The 19,515-nt window shown below is 45.1% G+C and overlaps 1 protein-coding gene and 1 long non-coding RNA gene across 3 annotated transcripts in view; one reads left to right on the top strand and one right to left on the bottom strand.

Annotated features, from left to right (window-relative positions):
* Window positions 1–19,515, bottom strand: part of LOC139757165 (uncharacterized) — a 146,327-nt gene that overhangs the window by 32,947 nt on the left and 93,865 nt on the right. The window lies entirely within an intron of this gene.
* The window catches only part of LOC139757163 (uncharacterized), a 138,843-nt gene that overhangs the window by 112,192 nt on the left and 7,136 nt on the right, over window positions 1–19,515 (top strand). For both annotated transcript variants that reach the window (XM_071677281.1, XM_071677280.1), the window contains one exon: window positions 13,870–14,002. In XM_071677281.1, coding sequence (XP_071533382.1) covers window positions 13,918–14,002 — 85 coding nt within the window. In that variant the 5' untranslated portion in view covers window positions 13,870–13,917. The remainder of the gene's footprint in view (window positions 1–13,869; window positions 14,003–19,515) is intronic.

Raw genomic sequence — 19,515 nt, 5'->3', positions numbered from 1 at the left:
CCAAACTCAGTCACCAGCTTCTAGGAAACTAACAATTACAATTTGGTCAAAAGTTCCACTTAAAATAGTCCAATAGTAAAATGTGACACAGTTTAAACTGTGCTTAAACAAAAGTTAACTGTTTGTATTACACAGGAGAGTGTCTTAAGGTGTGACTGTTGAGAAAGTGACTGTAGGCAAGATGCCTTCCCGTGATGAGTGTACAGTAGCAGATATTTGTGACTGTGTCTGTCTGTCTGTCTGTCTGTCTGCACGTGACTGGTGAGGTGATGACCGGAGGCTGCTTGGCTCTTCGACGGTGACTGAGAGCAGATGACTGTGGCAAAGAGACTGTTAGCATTCGTTGCTCACTATAGCAAAGAGACTGTTAGCATTCGTTGCTCACTATAGCAAAGAGACTGTTAGCATTCGTTGCTCACTATAGCAAAGAGACTGTTAGCATTCGTTGCTCACTATAGCAAAGAGACTGTTAGCATTCGTTGCTCACTATAGCAAAGAGACTGTTAGCATTCGTTGCTCACTGAAGCAAAGAAACTGTTAGCATTCGTTGCTCACTGAAGCAAAGAGACTGTTAGCATTCGTTGCTCACTATAGCAAAGAGACTGTTAGCATTCGTTGCTCACTATAGCAAAGAGACAGTTAGCATTCGTTGCTCACTATAGCAAAGAGACTGTTAGCATTCGTTGCTCACTATAGCAAAGAGACTGTTAGCATTCGTTGCTCACTATAGCAAAGAGACTGTTAGCATTCGTTGCTCACTGTAGCAAAGAGACTGTTAGCATTCGTTGCTCACTATAGCAAAGAGACTGTTAGCATTCGTTGCTCACTATAGCAAAGAGACTGTTAGCATTCGTTGCTCACTGTAGCAAAGAGACTGTTAGCATTCGTTGCTCACTACAGCAAAGAAACTGTTAGCATTCGTTGCTCACTATAGCAAAGAAACTGTTAGCATTCGTTGCTAACGTTGATAACGGGACAGCTAATTAGTGAGGGCGATTTTTACGGGGGGGAGATGACCGTGAGAGTGCTATATACTGAAAGAGACAACTACGAAGATGATGACTGTGGGGGGGGGAAGAGGGTACCTCTACGAGGTGTGGGGTCGGGTCATCAGGGTCAATAATGACCTTGCGAGATGACTGTGTGAAGGTGACTGTGTGTGTGTGTATGAAGGTGACTGGGCCACAGTTGACTGTCCAACACGCCACCGAGAACATGTAACTGGACGGTCTCACCTGCACGAAAAGGGTCGACCTATGGTGTGTGTGTGCTGTAAGGGGGGGAGGGGGGCCCACTCGTGGGGGGGGAAAAAGGTGTCGTGCATGACCGACCAGCTGTCGTGTTGACGATCAATACAACCAGGACGCTAAGAACAAAATGCTCACACGTCCCACATGATGGAGGTGAGGCGGAGGATGTATGCCAGGCCTCAGCTCATGCTGGGGTTGTGTGTGTGTGTGTGTGTGTGTGTGTGTGTGTGTGTGTGTGTGTGTGTGTGTGTGTGTGTGTGTGTGTGTGTCGGTCCTCAGCCCTCGTGCCCTACACACCCAGACCGCAGGCGCTCTCTCGTCCGTGCATAATGCGGGTGTTGCATTGGCGACTGGATCATGAAGAGCTGGAGGTCCTCCTCCTGAAGAAGGCTGAAGACTCGTACATCGAGCTCGGCCCCTGAGTGCGCGCGCAGGACTTCGAAATAGAACGTGGGCAACGAGCTACGACACCATCGATCTCCAGCGATATTCCTGTAATAGCTTTTTCTTGAGGAATCGATACATCCCGGTTATTCAACCGGTGACGCTATTACAATCATCGATACAAGATCCTTGTTCTCGGTGACACAAGGGGGGCGACGACGGAGGGAGAGAGAGAGAGAGAGAGAGAGAGAGAGAGAGAGAGAGAGAGAGAGAGAGAGAGAGAGAGAGAGAGTCCTCTCCTTCGTGACAGAGCCTCCAGTAGCGAGCCGAAGGCCTCGCTCTCTGCAGGGCCAACTGAAGCAGAGGCTCTTCGCTTTATTGAACACAATGGTACGACCACTGAGAACGACGCACCGGTACGACCACTGAGAACGACGCACCGGTACGACCACTGAGAACGCCGCACCGGTACGGCCACTGAGAACGACGCACCGGTACGACCACTGAGAACGATGCACCGGTACGACCACTGAGAACGACGCACCGGTACGACCACTGAGAACGACGCACCGGTACGACCACTGAGAACGACGCACCGTTACGACCACTGAGAACGACGCACCGTTACGACCACTGAGAACGACGCACCGGTACGACCACTGAGAACGACGCACCGGTACGACCACTGAGAACGACGCACCGGTACGACCACTGAGAACGACGCACCGGTACGACCACTGAGAACGACGCACCGGTACGACCACTGAGAACGACGCACCGGTACGGCCGCTGAGAACGACGCACCGGTACGGCCGCTGAGAACGACGCACCGGTACGACCACTGAGAACGACGCACCGGTACGACCACTGAGAACGGAGCACCGGCACGACCGCTGAGAACGACGCCCCGGTACGACCACTGAGAACGGAGCACCGGTACGACCACTGAGAACGGAGCACCGGTACGATCCGTTAAGCACGACGATACACACCTTAAAGAGGCATAGTCACACAAACCTAAAATATTACACACACACACACACACACACACACGAGAGCAGCCACAAATACCTCCACACACACACTCACACACACACACACACACACACACACACGTACGTTCATACCTACACCCACATCTGGCCGCCGTAACTGTGTCGCTGCCACAGAACGGTCATTAACATTGTAAGGTGACCTTTGGCTTGACATTTAACCGTAGTATCTGTGGCCTCCGGTAACCTCCTTCTGCTGCTACTGCTGCGGTAGTGGTGGTGGTGGGGGTCTTCTCTTCCTGTTACCCTTCCAGCGGCTGGAACCACAGTAGACACAGTCTACGGTGCTGGGGACCGACCCGGGTTGCCTGGTCCAGGCGAGCTTTTCTCTGGTACGAAGACGCGAAGGATGAACTGATGAAGTCTCTCTGAATTAAGAGATGGATGCGGTTCCCCGGCTCCTGGAGATGGTTGAGGTTGGAGAGGTTTCCAGCTCCTGGAGAGGGCTGAGGTCTGAGAGGTTTCCATATCCTGGATATGGTTGAGGTTTGAGGTTTGCAGCTCCTGGAAATGGTTGAGGTTTAAGTGGTTTCCAGCTCCTGGAGATGGTTGAGGTCTCAGAAGAGATTTCTAATTCCTGGAGATGGTTGAAGACCACTGACATTTCCGGAACATAAGGATGAGTTTGCTACTCTTACCCTTTGGGCCATGACCTTCACGGGTCAGGTCAAAGACCAGGCCATCGGACCCACTGGCGAGAACCGCTCAGTTCAGAAGGCAGAGACCCGGCAGGAACGACGGAACTTGCACTTGGACTATCGTAGAATTCTCAAGACGCTACACAGGAAGGCTGGAGCAATACCTACGGAAAGACTCAAATGAAACTTGAGGGAACCACGACGCACACAAACCTACCGACGAAGTGGAGAGGTGTAATTAGAGTACTGGCAAGCGGTCTGAGTCAAGTCTATCGCAACGGCGTAACATAGAGAGAGAGAGAGAGAGAGAGAGAGAGAGAGAGAGAGAGAGAGAGAGAGAGAGAGAGAGGGTGTTGGTTGAAGTCACGTCTATCCTGAGAATCGTAACTTCGTCCATTGGCTGAGGGTACACGAGTGACCTTGATATGGCAAGAGCTAAGTACGACTATTGAACGTGCTTGTTGCAAATGTCGCTGGCCAACCACTCACTGCTCCTGCTCCTGCTGGTGATCCAGCCCACCTGGAGGCGCTCAATACACACACACACACACACACACACACACACACACCAACTGCATTCTACCACAAACCGCCACCAACTACTGTCTAAAATCGTCAACCACTTGTCACCTAATCACCAACGTCACCTAATCACCAACGACACTGATGATGATATACTCCGTTTACATACATCATCTACAGTTATATCTACTGATAATTACGGTCACATCTACTGATAATTAGTCACATCTGATAATTACTGTCACATCTACTGATAATTACGGTCACATCTACTGATAATTACAGTCACATCTACTGATAATTACGGTCACATCTATTGATAATTACCGTCACATCTACTGATAATTACAGTCACATCTACTGATAATTAGTCACATCTACTGATAATTCCGGTCACATCTATTGATAATTAGTCACATCTACTGATATTTACAGTCACATCTACTGATAATTACTATCACATCACTGATAATTACAGTCACATCTACTGATAATTTCTATCACATCACTGATAATTAGTCACATCTACTGATAATTACAGTCACAATATCACCCTAATCTCTTCTATTGCGGTGGTGAATGATCACAACGCCCCGCGATGAAGTGAAACACACAAGTTATCATGTAATAGTGATAAACTGATACTTAAAACTACATGCAAAGATAATATAAGGATGAACGTGTATCTGTGGGGAATATTACTATATATATATATATATATATATATATATATATATATATATATATATATAGATAGATAGATAGATATATATATATATTGCAAGAGGTCACTATGGTGCGCGTGATCTACATGAAAAAAAAAAAAAGGAAAATGGAACGTTCCCAAGTGCACTTTCGTGTAATGATCACATCGTCAGGAGAGATATAAGAATGGGACAGGAGACGTAAGACAGTCAGTTGATATACAAGGAAGGGACGTAGCTAAGACGCCAGTGGTAAACAAGTGTTACCGGACGGTGGTGTTCGGGTCTGGCCTCATGCTTGTCATAAAACTTTTAGTATGTGGACAAAAAAGGAAATCGTTTACAAATTTTGCCTGCAACAAAGCTATCCAATCTATATAGACCTTCCTTAATATTATAGTTACAGTTCTTTGTGTATTTGATCACAGAAGATTCAATTATATTTCTCGTGGTCAAGGAGTTGCATTCTATAACTGAATTGGCGTTACTCCAGTCAATAGAATGGTCATGATTTTAACATGATTAAAAAAGCATTTGGTTCTTGTCCTGTTCTTATACTACATTTACTCTTCTTAAGTCTAACATAATGATCCTTACCAGTCTGCCCAATATAAAAAATACTACAATTCTTACAGGGTAATCTGTAAACACAGCTCGCAGAATGTTCTGGAATTTTTTTTATTAAGATTGTTATTACTGAAAGCTACATTTACATTAAAGGATTTAAGCAACATGGGAAGTAATATAAAATTATCACTAAAAGGGGAGAACTATAAGATTCTTGGTATCAAGGGAAGGTTTGGGTTTAACTTCATAAAATGAAGGCAACTTTAACTTGGATCCGATGGAATATATCTTCTCAAACTCATCATCAATAAATTCCAGACTATATATACGTAATGCCCTAAGGAATATTCACTGGAATGATGGTAATATCTAACTTTGGTCATGTTGACCTGAGTAATAATGGATATTTGAACAAATATTGGTGGGTTTACTGTATATGCTAAACTTAAACATGTTTGTATCCCTGTGGCTCATGCAATCTAAAATCATAACCATTGTACTGACTGGAGTAATACGCCTATTCACTTATTAACTGTAACTCCTTTACCGCGATAAATATCATTGAATCCTTTATTACTGAAAACACAGAAGAATTGTAGCATATAATAATTGTGAAGGTCTGTACAAATTGGATAGCTATGCTGAGGGCAAAAAATTGTCAACAGTTCCCTTTCTTGTCCACATGATAAAAGGTTTCATGACATGCATGATGCCAGACTCGAACACCACCAACTCGAACACCACCATCCGGTAACGCTTGTTTACCAAGGGCGTCTTAGTTAGGTCTCTTCCTTGTATATCAACTGACTGTCTTACGTCTCCTGTCCCATTCCTGTATTTCTCCTGACGATGTGATCATTACACGAAAGTGCACTTGGGAACTTATCGTGTTTCATTTTCTTATTTTTTTTCTTCATATATTAGATCACGCGCGCGCGTACCACTGTGACCTCTTGTTTCCTTGCGCTACCTCGCAAACGCGGGAGACAGCGACAAAGCAAAAAAAAAAAAAAAAAAAAATATATATATATATATATATATATATATATATATATATATATATATATATATATATATATATATATATATATATATACCGCTTGAACTGCTGTGCTATGTCTACTTTATTCTACGTCCTAAGACGGTAAAAGAAACACGCGATCAAGACAGGGGAGGAGTGAGTACCAGGACGTCCAAGTTCGCGTGTAAAGAGGAAGTGACTTCGTTCAGAAATGACGACGCATAATTCAAATTTCTATGAATGTGGCTATTCTGACGTCAGTGAGCGTGTACGTGGCGTTAAAGTTACATGTCAGTGGCAAACTGTATGTTAGAGTCAGCATGTAAGTGGTTATCTGCACGTGAGAGTCAGCATGTAAGTGATTATCTGCACGTTAGAGTCAGTATGTAAGTGGTTATCTGCACGTTGAAGTGAGCATGTAAGTGGTTATCTGCACGTGAGAATCAGCACGTAAGTGGTTATCTACACGTAAGTGTCAGCATGTAAGTGGTTATCTGCACGTTGAAGTCATCATGTAAGTGGTTATCTGCACGTGAGTGTCAGCATGTAAGTGGTTATCTGCACATAAGTGTCATCATGTAAGTGGTTATCTGCACGTTGAAGTCATCATGTAAGTGGTTATCTGCACGTGAGAGTCAGCATGTAAGTGGTTATCTGCACATAAGTTTCATCATGTAAGTGGTTATCTGCACGTTGAAGTCAGCATGTAAGTGGTTATCTGCACGTTGAAGTCAGCATGTAAATGGTTATCTGCACGTAAGTGTCATCATGTAATTGGTTATCTGCACGTTAAAGTCAGCATGTAAGTGTCTATCCGCACGTGGAAGGCAGCATATAAGTGTCTACCCTTAATAACGAACCAACAGGGCAGGGAGACTGCTCTGGTCGACAATTTACATTATGCTTGTCTCCAGTATTAAGAATTCTACCAGCCAAAATGATCTCAGTGAAGACATCGTATATATATATATAAACAAATTACCAGTTATATATTATACGAGGTATTACTCGTTATTTGTTATACTAGGTATTAATAATTACGAAAGATTTGTTCTTCCAAAATAACGCAATCGCGTGAACAGAAATGAAAAAAAAGTCCTCTCATACATAAAAGTCATTCAATATATATATATATATATATATATATATATATATATATATATATATATATATATATATATATATATATATATTCTTAAGAGTCCACGGGGAAAATGAAACACGATAAGTTCCCAAGTGCACTTTCATGTAATAATCACATCATCAGGGGAGACACAAGAGAGAAATATAAAAGCCAGTTGATATACAACGAAGAGACGCAGCTAGGACGCCATTTGGTAAACGTGCTACGTCTCTTCGTTGTATATCAACTGACTGTTATATTTCACTCTTGTGTCTCCCCTGATGATGTGATTATTACATGAAAGTGCACTTGGGGACTTGTTTCATTTTCCCAGTGGACTCTTAAGAATATACTTGATCACGCGCAAAATTGTGATCCTTTCCAATATATATATATATATATATATATATATATATATATATATATATATATATATATATATATATATATATATATATATACGAATAAAGTGTATATGAACGCGCACCTTCATAGAACATACAAAGCTCCAACAGCCAGGATCCCAGGTTCGATCCTGGCTGTTGGAGCTTTGTATGATATATATATATATATATATATATATATATATATATATATATATATATATATATATATATATATATATATATATTGATCATAAATACGTACGCGACATTATTTCACCATAATTTAAGAGAATGAAATGTAAGTCCTGTAAATACAAACACAGAATATACGTTCTCAGTTGAAAAAAAAATTCGAGAAGCAGAAAAATTCTCAACCAGGTAATCCTACGAGACACAATATTTATACATAAATGAATAAATGAACCAATATCACTACATGTCAATATGGCTGGCTGGTCCAACATTAAGGTGCCAGATCGTGTTTATCATCTATGTCTCGTTCGTAGGGATTTCTTCTTGAGTTAGCTGTTTCTAACACGAGTTAGAAATATAAAAAGTTAAAATGTTAGTCACTATTTGCTGTAGTTCTGTCGTGTTCAACCGCGGCTTAAACTACGTAAAAAAAACAACAGCTGGAGCCTCAGATTAAGACGTTCTCAGCGAAGGCAAGCACGAAATTCAGGCGACATAAACGGCGCAGCCAATCACAGCCGTTCCAGACAATCCCATAGCGCAACGTCCAATTGGAAAGCAGAAGCACAATGACGTCAAAAAAAGACATCATCCCGATAGACCAATGGGACTGTTTCTTACAAGAATCTTGCTTTGAATGAACCAATCAAAATGTCCTTTCTCTTACCTTCAGCCTCGCCTTCGCCCCCAACGCACATAAAGGCGTAAACACACAAAAGAACGGAAATAGAAACACAGACGGACAAAAACATGTACATTTGCCTGTAAAAAAGGCGCACGCGCACACACACACACACACACACTTTCAGGGAACACAAGCAATAATGTATGCATTCATAGGGCTCCAATGGTACACTCACACACAGACGGCCATTAGCACAAACCTAACCACCCAAACACACGCAGGTCATACAAGTCTGGTCTCCCCCTTCCCCAGCCAGGGTCAACAGCACCCGGGCTAGGCTTCAGGCGCCACGGAGGAGGTGGGCTGGCTTGGGAGTTGGAGCTAAAGGCACCTCTGTAATTCGCCCTTGGAGGCGATAAGGTACGGTCCTTCAGCACGAAAATACGGTCCTTCAGCACGTAGATACCACCTTTGAGCACGACCTTATGGTGCTTGAGGACGACCTTATGGTGCCTGAGGACGACCGTATGTCCTTCGAGCACGACCGTATGGTGCTTGAGGACGACCGCATGGCCTTCGAGCACGACCTTATGATCCTTGAGCACGACTGAATGGTCCTTGAGCGGGACGGGACGACCCTTGCTTGAGCAAGACGATACAACTGAGTTCAAACAGCAACAGACCACTGGGTCCTTAACGAGGTTGTTTGTGATATCAGAAGAGAACAGAAACTCATGAATCACCGCGGCAGAGGTAGAAAGACATAGACTTTCTCTTTTTGATGAGGAAGACTTGTAAACTTATCGTGCAGCTAAGGAAATGCAAGTAATGTCAGTCGTGGATTTCAAGCGAAACACACACACACACACACACACACACACACACACACATATATATCATGTCTATGCTTAAACGTATCTGTGGCACTGCTTTCAACTACTCTAATTAATGAACCATTCCAAATGTCAACAATCCTGTTGAAGGACGTCAAAACCCACGAGATTATACACATCAAACCCATTACTACGATCACTTAACAGATGGTACGACCCTTAAGCACGGGACGGTACGACCTCTAGTTATGACGCCCCAGCCTTTTTTTTTTTAACCTCAGCCACTAGGACCAGGTCAAAGGCCACGCCAGTAAACCATATGTGTCACACCGTTAATCACAAAGGTGGAAGTTCCACGTCCGTCTTTCGTGTTATTTTCACGTCAATAACAAGGCAACACAGTGCCCAACTCGTACCAAATCCACTATTCCAAACTGGCCGCTTGTGCGTATATACTCAAGAACCATCAATTCCCCAGAGTTATTTAAACCTTATTGTTGTGGTGTGTAGCCACCACACCAGTGTGGATAACTGCCCACTGAACTGAAGAAAAATGTAATTTTACCCTCACGAACCCGTAATTCTCAACGGTATATATATATATATATATATATATATATATATATATATATATATATATATATATATATATATATATATATATACACACACACAAAACGCCCACGAGCTCCCTCCACTGGAGGGTGGAACTGCCTGTGAATTTCTGGGACAACTCCACCGGCCACGACATCATTAATTCACCGAGTGTGTGAAGCTAAAAGTTGCTGCCAGTGTAGACGGTCGACATTTAAATACACCTGGATTACCATGAGCCACCGTGGCATTAGAGGATTTCAAGGTCGTGGAGTCGATCCCCCCTCCCTCCCTCACGTCCTGGGCGCGTATGTTCTTTGGCGAGAAAGCAACCCCACCTCCCCCCAAACACACACACACACACACACATACACACACACCACAGAGAACACACAGACACACAGACACACACCTATTCCCTCGACGAGGGAGGGTTAGGTCGAAGACCAACCTCGAGTGGGCACCACCCGTGTGTCGACCGTCATATGGAAGGGAAGTCATCATCCACGGCAAGTGTCGGCGGCGGCTGCAGAGCAGAGCAGAGCACTGTGTAACAATGGTTCTCTAGTCCTTATGGAAGGGGTGAGGGAGGGATGTGAGCTGGGAGCTACGCACCACGGGGTTAGGGAGGGAGTGAGGGACGAGGAGTAGCTGGCAGTAGCCAGGCACCACAAAGCGACCTTCCTGTTCATCCACAGAAGACCACACGACCTTCGCCTGGACTCTTCCTCCCGCCCCTCCTCCAACCACCTGCCAGATCAGCCAGCCATGCCAACGCAGGCCTGAGTGACAGCCAAGGTGATGGTCCTCGTAGGGAACTCATTGGGTAACTCATACCGCAGGTGAACGAACACCTCCAAAGGAAAAGATTAATGATCTCTAACGTGTAACAACGGAAAGATGGCTGAAGGAGTAGAAAGTTGAGGATCTGTCATCGTATTTCCCGATATATATATATATATATATATATATATATATATATATATATATATATATATATATATATAGATATACATATGTCTTTTTTTTTTTTTTTAAACTATGTGCCATTTCCCGCGTTAGCGAGGTAGCGTTAAGAACAAAGGACTGGGCCTTTTTTGCAATATCCTCACCTGGCCCCCTCTGTTCCTTCTTTTGGAAAATTAAGAAAAAAAAAAAAAACGAGAGGGGAGGATTTCCAGCCCCCCGCTCCCTCCCCTTTTAGTCACCTTCTACGACACGCAGGGAATACGTGGGAAGTATTTTTTCTCCCCTATCCCCAGGGATAATATATATATATATATATATATATATATATATATATATATATATATATATATATATATATATATATGGCAGCGGATGGAACCATGGAAGCGGAAGTGGATCATAGGGTGGGGGAATGGGGCGAAATTCCTGGGAGCCTTGAAGAATGTGTGGAAGTCGAGAACATTGTCTCGGCAAGCAAAAATGGGTATGTTTGAAGGAATAGTGGTTCCAACAATGTTGTATGGTTGCGAGGCGTGGGCTATGGATAGAGTTGTGCGCAGGAGGATGGACGTGCTGGAAGTGAGATGTTTGAGGACAATGTGTGGTGTGAGGTGGTTTGATCGAGTAAGTAACGTAAGGGTAAGAGAGATGTGTGGAAATATAAAGAGCGTGGTTGAGAGAGCAGAAGAGGGTGTTTTGAAATGGTTTGGGCACATGGAGAGAATGAGTGAGGAAAGATTGACCAAGAGGATATATGTGTCGGAGGTGGAGGGAACGAGGAGAAGTGGGAGACCAAATTGGAGGTGGAAAGATGGAGTGAAAAAGATTTTGTGTGATCGGGGCCTGAACATGCATGAGGGTGAAAGGAGGGCAAGGAATAGAGTGAATTGGAGCGATGTGGTATACCGGGGTTGACGTGCTGTCTCTGAACCACACTCTTTTTATTACCACACATCTCTCTTACCCTTTCATTACTTACTCGATCAAACCACCTCACACCACATATTGACCTCAAGCATCTCATTTCCAGCACATCCACCCTCCTCCGCACATCTCTATCTATAGCCCACGCCTCGCAACCATACAACATTGTTGGAACCACTATTCCTTCAAACATACCCATTTTTGCTTTCCAAGATATCGTTCTCCACTTCAACACATTTTTCAACACTCCCAGAACTTTCGCCCCTCCCCCACCCTATGATCCACTTCCGCTTCCATGGTTCCATCCGCTGCCAAATCCACTCCCAGATACCTAAAACACTTCATTTCCTCCAGTTTTTCTCCATTCAAACTTACCTCCCAATTAACTTGTCCCTCAACCCTACTGCACCTAATAACCTTGCTCTTATTCACATTTACTCTCAGCTTTCTTGCTCTTATTCACATTTACTCTCAGCTTTCTTCTTTCACACACTTTACCAAACTCAGTCACCAGCTTCTGCAGTTTCTCACCCGAATCAGCCACCAGCGCTGTATCATCAGCGAACAACAACTGACTTACTTTCCAAGCTCTCTCTATCCACAAAAGACTGCATACTTGCCCATCTTTCCAAAACTCTTGCATTCACTTGCATTCACCTCCCTAACGACCCCATCCATAAACAAATTAAACAACCATGGAGACATCACGCACCCCTGCCGCAAACCAATATATATATATATATATATATATATATATATATATATATATATATATATATATATATATATATATATATATATATATATATATATATTTCTTTTTTTCAGCAAATGTCCCAGGATCGAATGTTTAAAGTCAATATGCACCAAAGCTAAATATTGCAGTTGGACACTGGACCAGGACAGTCACTGAACTGTAAGAATATGTTGGTGAAATTCACTGTAGATGAACGTATGTGTGTGTGTGTGTCTGTGTGTGTCTGTGTGTGTGTGTGTGTGTGTGTGTGTGTCTGTCTGTCTGTCTGTGTGTGTGTGTGTGTGTGTGTGTGTGTGTGTGTGTGTGTGTGTGTGTGTGTGTGTGTGTGATATAAAAGACTCAAATGCTTCCATCATGTTTCCACTTGGGTCGTACACTCAACACCCGTGTCGTTGCTGGGCCTAGGGTGACCTTAACCCACTACCGCTGGAGGTCAGGTGAGGCGCCAATACTCCCTCTAGGGGTCACGTGCCAGCCCCCCTCCCCCACACAGGTCAGGCTGGGTCAGAGCAGGTCGCGCGACCTTGACGCAAGATCATTCATTGATTTTTCTTTATTTTTCATCCGACATGTTGGAGTTTTGTTTTATGGCTGCTGTTTTTGACGGTTTACGACAAACCTGGACTTACTTAAAGGTCACTGGTGTTTGAGTTTGTGTGTGTGTGTGTGTGTGTGTGTGTGTGTGTGTGTGTGTGTGTGTGTGTGTGTGTGTGTAAACTTATGTATCTATACACATAAATTTCTATACCATCATCACTTACTGTGTCACCACTTGGTTTATTTTCCTCATCGAAAACGTCATCACAGAATCCATCCTTTCATTCCTCATTGTTGTTCTACTTCCTTTTCTTTTCCTATTTTTCTCTCTATATTTCCTTTCATCCATAACTCCTTTCCCTTCTGTTCTCCTCTTTTTTTACTATCTTATTTCTGTTCATCCATGACGTGTATGCCTCAAAGCATATCTTTATCTGTCTTTCTTTCGATCCCTCGTCTTTCCTCTTCCTTGATAACGGAGAGAGAGAGAGAGAGAGAGAGAGAGAGAGAGAGAGAGAGAGAGAGAGAGAGAGAGAGAGAGAGAGAGAGAGAGAGAGAGAGAGAGTGGAAACCAACTGTTTCCTTCAACTCCGTGTCGAAGCATGTATCAACATCCCTTGTTCTCTAAGCTAAGCTAGGTAATATAGGATCCTCACACTGCAGAATGACTGAGGACCCAACTCACTGCCCTGAGGTACTCCACTACCCTGGTGCGGCCCAGTCACGTTGAAGACATCCCTCACTCACCTCCAGGTGCCACTGACATCCATCCCTCTCTCTACCCCCGACAGGGAGGCGTGGACCCCGGCGTTCAAGATGGAGACGGCAACTCGGCCCTGATGTATGCTGCCGCCTTCGGACACAGAGAGATCGTCTTGCTCATCCTCGCCGCCTTCAGACAACTCCACCACGTCGCTTTCCAAGGTAACAACGACGGAGCGTTTGACTGTACCCCTTTGGCCTGCCTTACGTAAAGTTCTGCCACCGCGCACACAGCGCCCATAGCTCTTCGCGCGAACTGATGACGCAGACAGTGAACAGTTCTTCCGAGAGATGGCGGGACAGAACCACCAGAAGGACAGAACAGGAAATCAAGGAAGAAACTTGTGAAGAATGAGGTGACGGTTTTATTAAAGTGATAGTCGGATGAATGGAATGACTGAAGACGTAGCTCAGGCACACAACATCCAGACTCTTAAACAAGTTACTGTCTGACAGTGGAGTTCCCAAGGGTTCTGTCCCATCACCAATTCTCTTCCTACTCTCAGTAAAAGGATCGTCTCTCTCTCTCTCTCGACCTTCCTCCTTGCGTCCTTCCCCCTGATCATATGAAGAGTCAGGTTTGTAAACACCGGCGGCCGGAGCCCTGGTTCTTTTCTTTTATTTCTTCGCCTCTTTTTTTTTTTCACTCGAGACGTCCTTGATCACGGCATGTTTTGCCCATGCCACGTCGGTCACAATGCATAAATAAGATGGTCGATAGACAGGTGGTGCCGTAAGTGTACAACTCCTCCTCCGTACAGTACAAATAGATACTACTACTACAACTACTTCTATTACTACTACTACTACTACTACTACTACTACTACTACTACCACTTCTACTACTACTACTACTACTTCTACTACTACTACTACTACTTCTACTACTACTACTACTACTACTACTACTACTTCTACTACTACTTCTACTACTACTACTACTACTACTACTACTACTACTACCACTTCTACTACTACTACTACTACTTCTACTACTACTACTACTACTTCTACTACTACTACTACTACTACTACTACTTCTACTACTACTACTACTACTTCTACTACTACTACTACTACTACTACTACTACTACCACACACACACACACACACACACACACACACACATAAGACAAGCAGATGACACTAACTTTTGATTGAAGACATATTTATCACTTTTTTTCATTATTTCACATTTCTTCACTACTTACGAAATGTCGCACACATCAATGAGGGACGTGATACAAATTGTGACCCATAAATCCCCCAGAGACAAGGTGTGACCCCGGAGTCACTTACCCTATTACTCCCCCAGGTCTGGGCCACAGTTGGCCTCCCCACTCCACCAGGTGTGACCCCTGAGACGTCCTCCCCACTCCACCAGGTGTGACCCCTGAACTGTCCTCCCCACTCCACCAGGTGTGACCCCTGAGACGGCCTCCCCTCACCCCAGGTGTGACCCCTGAGACGGCCTCCCCTCACCCCAGGTGTGACCCCTGAGACGTCCTCCCCACTCCCCAGGTGTGACCCCTGAGACGTCCTCCCCACTCCCCAGATGTGACCCCTGAGACGTCCTTCCCACTCCCCAGGTGTGACCCCTGAGACGTCCTCCCCACTCCCCAGGTGTGACCCCTGAGACGTCCTCCCCACTCCCCAGGTGTGACCCCTGAGACGTCCTCCCCACTCCACCAGGTGTGACCCCTGAACTGTCCTCCCCACTCCCCAAGTGTGACCCTTGAACTGTCCTCCCCACTCCCCAGGTGTGACCCCTGAGACGTCCTCCCCACTCCCCAGGTGTGACCCCTGAGACGTCCTCCCCACTCCCCAGATGTGACCCCTGAGACGTCCTCCCCACTCCCCAGATGTGACCCCTGAGACGTCCTCCCCACTCCACCAGGTGTGACCCCTGAACTGTCCTCCCCACTCCCCAAGTGTGACCCTTGAACTGTCCTCCCCACTCCCCAGGTGTGACCCCTGAGACGTCCTCCCCACTCCCCAGGTGTGACCCCTGAGACGTCCTCCTCACTCCCCAGATGTGACCCCTGAGACGTCCTCCCCACTCCCCAGATGTGACCCCTGAGACGTCCTCCCCACTCCACCAGGTGTGACCCCTGAGACGTCCTCCCCACTCCACCAGGTGTGACCCCTGAGACGTCCTTCCCACTCCCCAGATGTGACCCCTGAGCTGTCCTCCCCACTCCACCAGGTGTGACCCCTGAGACGTCCTCCCCTCACCTCCCCAGGTCAGGTGGGCGTGTCCTAGGCTTGGCTAACCCACCTTCTCAGGTGTGACCTCGCGTCGGTAACCAAGGCGTGACCCCCCAACGAACCAACCCCCCCGCCCCAAGGCGTGACCTCCCCCCAACCAACCATCCCAAGGTGTGACCACAAGTCCCCCCCACGTCTCTACTCTCCCCTAGGGAGGAAGCCGCTGGCCACCATCGTTTTCTCTGCCTCCTCCCGGAGCACTTCGCCCTACGCCCAAGGGTCGTATTGACCGATAGCCAGGTGCGACGACGCCCGAGAACCACTTTAAAGTTCTTCCCATGTGGCTGGTCCTGACCCGCTCTTTTCCCCAGTGCCCACTGGCCTCCTCCAGTGGGGGGTCGGCCCACTGTCGCCAAACCGCCAATCGCTAACAATGACACAGTCACTGACTGTGTCGATCAGCAGGCGTCAGCTGGCACTGGCCAGTCCCTCATGGTCTTGTGACAGTCAGTACAGTTCAGCTGGTACTTTCGAACCTCTAATGGCCTTGTGACAGTTAGGTGGTACTGTCCAACCTCTAATGGCCTTGTGACAGTTAGGTGGTACTGTCCAACCTCTAATGGCCTTGTGACAGTTAGGTGGTACTGTCCAACCTCTAATGGCCTTGTGACAGTTAGGTGGTACTGTCCAACCTCTAATGGCCTTGTGACAGTTAGGTGGTACTGTCCAACCTCTAATGGCCTTGTGACAGTTAGGTAGTACTGTCCAACCTCTAATGGCCTTGTGACAGTTAGGTCGTACTGTCCAAACCCCCTCGTGACCTTGCGATGGTCAATACAGTCAGACGGTGGTACACACTCCAGTCCCTCATGACCATGTTGACCGAAGTGTGCCAGCCACTGAAACATGCATGGCCCGGCCTCACGCTCAACCCGCACGGCATTTCCCCAAGCGCAAGAGACATTTCAGGCGCTGAATAAGTCTGGCGAAGTCATGGGGTTAAGGTCGAGGCCGTCGTCTTTATTTCTAAGTTCTTCCTTCCTGCTTCAGGAGGGAAGTGTCCTTAGACGCACTACGAGGCGGGGGGAAATCCGCCAGTATGTGTGTGACCTGCTGGATTCCTCAGCTGATTGGTCGGCCAGATGCTCGTTCTCTCCTGTGATTGGCTGTGTGTCTGCTCCGTCTGTGTGGTGTAATTAGTTTCGTCTATTTCGTGGTGTCTTGTGGTTGGTGGTCCCGTCTGTGTGTCAAGGTCTGTCTTGTCTGTGGTTGGCTGTATCGACTGTGTGTCAAGGTCTGTGATTGGTTGAGAGTCTGTTTCGTCTTGTCTGTGGTTGGCTGTATCGACTGTGTGTCAAGGTCAGTGATTGGTTGAGAGTCTGTTTCGTCTTGTCTGTGGTTGGCTGTATCGACTGTGTGTCAAGGTCTGTGATTGGTTGAAAGTCTGTTTCGTCTTGTCTGTGGTTGGCTGTATCGACTGTGTGTCAAGGTCTGTGATTGGTTGAGAGTCTGTTTCGTCTTGTCTGTGGTTGGCTGCATCGTCTGCGTGTCAAGGTCTGTGATTGGTTGAGAGTCTATTCCGTCTTGTCTGTGGTTGGCTGAAGCGTCTGTCCCCTCCGTACTGTGACTGGGTGGTCGTTAGTCTTGACCGTCCAGTGACCTGTTGTCTTGTCAACTTCTCGCACTGAATCACAGTCCAATTATCGGATAACACCACTCCTTATGAAGCGCCCCGAGTCTTAATGAGCCAATTGGTGTGACTCCCCTCAAAATCCCCCACCAATTGGAAGGGGAGAAACGCCTTCAGCGTCTTAAAATACCTTGCGAATGTCCTCCTGCGTAGAACAAGACCGTGTGCAACTGCGCATCTTGCAGATGGCTGTAACAAACCATCCATCTGGCAGTTGGTACAAATTCTAAAGAGCTTTATTCGGGTTGTTAATCGATTTCATTTTTTTTTTTTAACCTACTACAAAACACAGAGGAAGAAATAAGACATCAAACAGACCCCCGTATATCACATGTAGTGTGTTCAAACTGCGCAAAATGATCTTATTCTCCTCCATTACTTTAAAATCATTTGATCCTACGTATTCCCTTCTCCCTCATGACCCTCTTCTCTCTCTCTCTCTCTCTCTCTCTCTCTCTCTCTCTCTCTCTCTCTCCCGGGTTATCTATCACCGATAGATGACGGCGGGAGACCCAAAGCCAAGCTTCTTAATTCCTTATTCCTATACCAAACAACGACTCGACTTTATAATTGGAACAAGATGACAAATACGCCAGTTTCCCGATGAATTAATTTATCTTTAAAGTCACTTCTCGGAACTCTCTTTATATCTAGTATCTACAATGTTGCCGACCACTAACTGTCAACACATTCACGGGAACAGTGTCTCAAAACAGATAAGTTAAGAGAAGTAATCAAATGTTTAAGTGAATTTTTATATATGAGAAGTAATCAAATAATTATTTGAGTGAATTCTAACACGAATCTAAAGCTTGACACGTCATACAATGATCAATAAAGCTCTCTACCCCTTTTAGATACAGGGGTAATATCTGCGAGCCACTACAATCGACGGTAAAATGTCAAAGGACAATATAAACGAGTTTTATAATAGTTCACGATACAAAAAAGAATTTTGTTACGTTTTCTTTCATGCGTTAGTCTCTATTCTACTACGGAAGCAGTTTTAACACTCCCTTTACGTGGTTTTTCGTATCTATGTGATGAGAGATAGTGATTCTGAACGGAGTATTGAGCTGTTTCATAAACCGAAAATACAACTCGTGAATATCAGTGTTCAGTATCCCACGCCAACTCAAAAATAGCGCCAAATCACCCTGGACAATTTTACAAGCTAATTTCAGCCGGTGCATGAAAGCACTGAGGAATTATTCATACCTATTTGTAAGAAATTGCTCAAAGAAAATTGCTGATGGAGGTATGCCACTCCCTCTCGCGCGCAAGTCAACAAAATAATGAGTTTACTGGATGTGGTAAACTCGCCCGGCGAGCAGTCGATACGTTCTCTCTCACACGGCCAATTTGCACGGGGTAACTCGCCCAGTTCCGGGAACGGTTGCTTTTTGTCAAGCCACTGGTGTTGCTTTTACAAAAATTTTATACTTCCTTTACCACCTGTGAGGTTCACCTCTTCAAATATTCAGTGGCATTATTATTCTTTTTTTTCTTCCCTCGAAGATTAGCTCTTCACCAAGAAAAATCAGGACGTGGATCACAAGGACGGACTTGTATACCTTATTCGGTGTTCGTTATATCAATGTCTTCTGCGCAGACACTGTACAGTGCCACCACTGTAAGACTGAGTGGAATTCGCTGATAGGATATATATATATATATATATATATATATATATATATATATATATATATATATATATATATATATATATATATATATATACATATATATATATATATATATATATATATATATATA

The sequence above is a fragment of the Panulirus ornatus genome, chromosome 25 (genome assembly GCF_036320965.1).
Source record: "Panulirus ornatus isolate Po-2019 chromosome 25, ASM3632096v1, whole genome shotgun sequence".
In the NCBI taxonomy this organism is placed as follows: domain Eukaryota; kingdom Metazoa; phylum Arthropoda; class Malacostraca; order Decapoda; family Palinuridae; genus Panulirus; species Panulirus ornatus.
Note: the sequence above shows the minus strand (reverse complement) of the source record. Positions and strands in the feature narration are given on the sequence as shown.